General features: G+C 47.5%; 1 protein-coding gene across 1 annotated transcript in view; it reads right to left on the reverse strand.

Moving 5' to 3' along the window:
* The window catches only part of pthlha (parathyroid hormone-like hormone a), a 16,971-nt gene extending 14,504 nt beyond the window's left edge, over positions 1–2,467 (reverse strand). Inside the window, exons 1-2 of the mRNA XM_037695621.1 lie at positions 2,440–2,467; positions 1,967–2,078 (exon numbers count right to left, since the gene is read on the reverse strand). Coding sequence (XP_037551549.1) covers positions 1,967–2,073 — 107 coding nt within the window. The 5' untranslated portion in view covers positions 2,074–2,078; positions 2,440–2,467. The remainder of the gene's footprint in view (positions 1–1,966; positions 2,079–2,439) is intronic.
* Positions 2,468–5,306: the final 2,839 nt, after the last annotated feature.

The raw sequence follows: 5,306 nt of genomic DNA on the forward strand, positions 1-5,306 counted from the left end.
CGGTTATTGTTGTCATTGTTTACAGTCACTGTTGTCATTGTTTACAGTCATTGTTGTCATTGTTTACAGATATTGTTGTTATTGTTTACTGGTACTGTTGTCTGTACTGTATATGTTCTGTCTGGAACAGTTCTCTCTTGTAAATGAGTCCTCGGGGTTCAGTGAGACCAGACTGTATAAATAAAGGTTGAATAAAAATATATTGTTGTTTACTGCAGTTTAAATAATTATCAGGTCTTTTCTAAACTTTGCATTTTAGCTAAGGTCCTGGAAAGATTAACGACACCTTGAAGACCACCTGGTTTTATCAAAGCTTTTCTCCAGTCATCAGTGTGTCTTTAGAAACCAGGCCAGCCCGTTAGCAGCCGTCTCTGGATGAAAGTGCAGACGTTCTGGAGGACCAAGACTCTGCTGATCGCTTTAAGTCCAGGACTCTGTACATCATTCATCCTGTCAGAAGCTTTTACACACTGGTCCTTCACAGCAGGTTTTTGAATCGACTGGTCGCTATCAATGTGTGCAACGCAATGATCTGTCAGCAGATTACTTGCAGATCATGAAAGGTGTCCCACAAGGCTCTTTTCTGGGTCCTATACCATTTTCAGTCTATGTTAATGATGTTGGTCATTGTGTTTCTGATGCAGTATGCATTTATACACTGATGACACTGTGATCCGTTGTCGTGCTCAGTCTGTATCAGTGGATCTTGAGTGCCTGCAGTCTGCATTTAATTCCATTATATCAAATCTACTCAAACTCATTCTTAATGCTGACAAAACAAAGACCATGCTGTTTGCAAGTAAATAAAAAAGTGCCACAAACCATCTAACAGGTGTTAAAACGGCACAGCTGTCCAGTCCAGTCCAGTCACAGCCGACAGTCCCAGGATTTCATTTGTCTCAGTCTCCTCAGTCCTGAAACGGTCCAGTTTGATCCCTCTGGGACATTTTTAACAAAGTTTAAAGAAAATGAAGAAAATAGTTTCTTCGGGTTCTGTTGTACTCTGCTCCCTTCTAACCATGAGGTTTTATGGTTGTTCTGTTGTCACAGGTCTCTGCTGTAATGAGATTACACGTCTCCAAAAGAGTAAACCACCAATAATTCTTCAGAGGGGCAGTGATCCAGAACACAGCAGCTAATCTGCAACAGAACGGGTCAGAAAGAAAAGAATCAAGGTTCTGTCCAGTCTGAGTCTGTAAATGCAGCAGCTGCAGGTTCTGTTCTGGTTCAGATGGTCTGAACTCTGGTTCTGATCCATTAAAACATTGATCTGTCAGGCCCGCAGTCTCATGGAACCCCAGAGAACTTGGAGAACCTTTCTTAGTTTTCCTCTCCCGAACAGAAACATTTTGTTTTCCAGTCGAACATCGGAGACGATGTCTACGCTCCCGTTCTCTCAGACATGATTCCTGAAGACCTGAAGACCTGAAGACATGAAGACATGAAGACATGAAGACCTGAAGACCTGAAGACATGAAGACCTGAAGACATGAAGACCTGAAGACATGAAGACCTGAAGACATGAAGACCTGAAGACCTGCGACATGCGAGGCGCCGCGTTGTGACATCATCAACCGGCCTTTTGTTGTGGTCAGCCACTGTGAGGTGATGATTCAGTCAGCGTCTTTAGACGAACACAAACGGATCAGAACCGACGAAAAGGACCAAATGTTTCCACAGAACGTTGTTTATTCTGTACTCGTAACATCTGGACCATTTGTGACCCATAAAGGTTCTGGTTTGTGAAGCTGCAGAACTTTTCTGGACAGCTTTTATGAACGGACTGTGTGGACAGGTCGGGTCAGAGGTCAGAGGTCAGGTCTCAATTCTGTTCTATTGACGAACGTCTTCATCCCTCGTTAGGTTTGTTCTGATCAGTTCTGGTTCTGGTCCAACTCACACACCAGGCAAACAAAGGAGGGAGAACATGTTCAGAACCCCCAGAGGGGGGAGAGGTCAGACTTACGTTCTGCTGCTCAGGGCATCAACCGGACGACCGTCGTGAGGAACCGGAGAACAGAGCAGGAACACAGAGAAGAACCACGGCTGCAGAACCCTGCTGGAGAACAACATGGCTCCTGGAGGAGAACAGAGAACATCATGAGGAACCTGCTCAGCAGAACCTGGCTGTCAGAAAGAGGCAGAACCGGATTAAAATCTCATTTACAGAACGTCAAGACGTTCTACGTCAGCTCTGAACGTTCTCCTGGTTCTCTGCTGGTCGTTCAGCAGAACCAGAACCGCCTGTTGTGGCTTCAAACCACAGAGAACCGGTTCCTTGCATTTGACTGAATTCTGTACGTCCATGATAATAAATAAATAAATTTCATTAAACTTTTATATATTTTCATTAGTTTGACTAAAATGACACCAAACAGTTCAAACTTTAAATGATCAGATTTCAACAGAACCAACAGAACCTTCAGAGGTCCAACTTACGGTTCCACTGAGCCGCTTGTTCAGAACCGAACAGAGAAATTCCTCTGCAAGAACGAGAGACGTCAGGAGAAACAATCCACCGTCAGAGAACCAGAGAACAGTCCACAGGTCCAGCCAGAACCAGACGATCCACAGGTCCAGCCAGAACCAGACGATCCACAGGTCCAGCCAGAACCAGATGATCCACAGGTCCAGTCAGAAAACCAGAAAAGAATCCACAAATCCAGTCAGAACAATCCAAGGATCCACTCAGAGAACCAGAGAAAAGTCTGCAGATCCAGTCAGAACCAGAACCAGAACCAGGATCCACAGGTCGGGTCTGAGAGGTCCTGGGAGTGATGAAGAGGAGCGAAGTGAGCTGCAGGCGTCCGGCGCTCTGAGCTGCTGCAGGTCCATCTGAAGCTGCTGAGAACTGCTGCAGGTCACAACCAGGGGTGGGTGGGGGAGGAGGAGGAGGAGGAGGAGGAGGAGGAGGAGGAGGAGGAGGAGTGGCGGCGCTGCAGCTGCACAGACGCTCCTGAAGTTCCTGATCCAAACTGAAGAAGTGGATTCCATCAGAAGGTCCGGGTTCTGGTTCTGTTCATGTTGAAGGTCTGCAGTTCTCAGCTGGTCCGGTTCTTTACCTCAGACACAAGTCTGACCCGCATGAAACCCATTTGGGTCCCAAAACTAGATCAAATCCTGAGCGGGAACGTGCAGTGTGTACTGTTAGAGGTTCAGACTGGACTCTGCACCCAGGAGTCCACATCACATACTGGATCGACCTGATCAGGCCCGGTTCTGATAAGTTAGAACTGGTGGTAGCCTCTCAGCAAGAAGGTTGCTGGATCAAATCCCAGCCGGGCGGGTGGAGTTCACATGTTCTGTCCGTGCTGCGTGGGTTTCCTCCCACACACCAAAACATGTTAGACTGACTGGTAACTCTAAATTGTCCCTAGGTGTCCCTGTGATGGACTGAGACCTGTCCAGGTGTCCCTGTGATGGACCGAGACCTGACCAGGTACAGTGACTGCTGGACATGGACCTCAGTGACCCGTAAATGACGAAGCGTGTAAAGATGATCTGACCTTCAGACTCAGGTCCAGGTTTGGCCTCCAGAGATCAGGATCAGATGCGAGTGAAGGTGATGAGTTCTGGCAGCATGGAAGCAGAGCACCTCCGGTTCTGCTGCAGGTTCTGCTGCAGGTTCTGCTGCAGGTTCTGCTGCAGGTTCTGCTGCAGGTCTTGGATCTTTACAGTCATCAGAGTTCAGGTTTGAACAGCTGTCAGTTTGATTATTTTTTCTTCTTTAAAGAATAAACAAAAACAACTTGTTGTTGTTTTGTTTTAAAACATCTGGTTAAAATAATTCTTTTGTATGTTTTAGGTTCCGGTGAAGGTCGTTTGTTCTCGGCAGCAGATGTTGAAGGTTCTGTTACAACGTGCTTCATGTGTTGAGGGAACGACGCAGGTTCTCCTCAGTTCTGTTGAGGAACACGGTTCTATGATCTTCACAGGAGCTCACGTTCCTCCTCCTGAGTCTGACTCGTTCTTCTGATGTTGCAGCAGCGTCTCTTCCTTTAATCCCAGGATTCTGATCTAATCTCATCTAATCTGCTGTAATCACGTTAAGAGCGACTCCGCCTGGAAACATTGGTCCTGCTTGAGGATCAAACATCTTCACACTTGAAGCTGTGGACCACCAGCACTGGCTGCTCTTACGTAAGCCTCACACTGCTGCATTCATTCTCCTGTGCTGGCTCCAGGCAGGGCAGGACTCAGAGCACAGATCTGCTCCTACGTTCAGCGTCACCTTCATGCACCCGGCGCTCTGCTCTGTCGCTCCTCCATGCTCCCTCCTGCAGCAGCTTCTTAACTCTTCATTAGTTTGTTCTCATGAGCAGGAAAGCCCGGTGAGATGAAACCTGCAGAATATGAAACATGGACAGAACCCACGAAGGAATCCTGAGCACCAGAACCACGTCAGGCCCTTCAGCCCACAGTTTGATGACATCAGACTCTCCTGTGGGTGAAAATGAGTCTGCTTCAAGTTCAAAGGAAGAAAGTTTGCCCTCAAACCAAAACCTGAAGCTCATTTACAGCCCCAACATGCAGAGAGAAGCCAATTTAACAACATGTAGTTAAGTCGCTTTAAAAGCCCCCAAACCCACAGGAACACATGAAAACCCAAACAACCGGCGCTCACACACCACCTGAGTCAAATCACGAACACGTGAATGTACGCTCCACATTTCAAGTAAATACGTCCGTATGAGGCTGCACAGTAGGACAGCGTTGCCCCTCACAGCCAGAAGGCTGCAGGTTTGATTCCCTGCAGCGACTTTTCTGTGTGGAGTTTACATGTTCACCCCGTGCACCCATGGGTTTTCTCTGGGTACACCGGTTCCTCCTTCCAAAGACCAAAAACACGTCTGTTAGGGTCATTGGTAACTTCACATCCTGAGGAGTGAGAGAGTGAATGGTTGTTTTTCTCTGTGTCCCTGTGATGGACTGGGACTTGTCCAGGTGTCCCTGTGATGGACTGGGACTTGTCCAGGTGTCCCTGTGATGGACTGGGACTTGTCCAGGTGTCCCTGTGATGGACTGGGACTTGTCCAGGAGTCCACCGCCTCTCACCGAATGATCTCTGGAGAGTGACACCACTTTCCCTGTGATCCTGCACAGAAACCAAGTATGGATGGAAAACTGAACCCAGATGTGTTCAAGGCAGACCCACTGGTGTAAAACTGGGTCATGCATCCATCGACTCACTGGTTCAACATGGGATCTGTTGGTATAAAGTCAGACACGCTGGTTCAAAATGGGATCTGTTGGTATAAAGTCAGACTCACTGGTTCAACATGGGATCTGTTGGTATAAAGTCAGAC

The sequence above is a fragment of the Nematolebias whitei genome, chromosome 22, assembly GCF_014905685.2.
Source record: "Nematolebias whitei isolate Nwh7 chromosome 22, NemWhi1, whole genome shotgun sequence".
In the NCBI taxonomy this organism is placed as follows: Eukaryota; Metazoa; Chordata; class Actinopteri; order Cyprinodontiformes; family Rivulidae; genus Nematolebias; species Nematolebias whitei.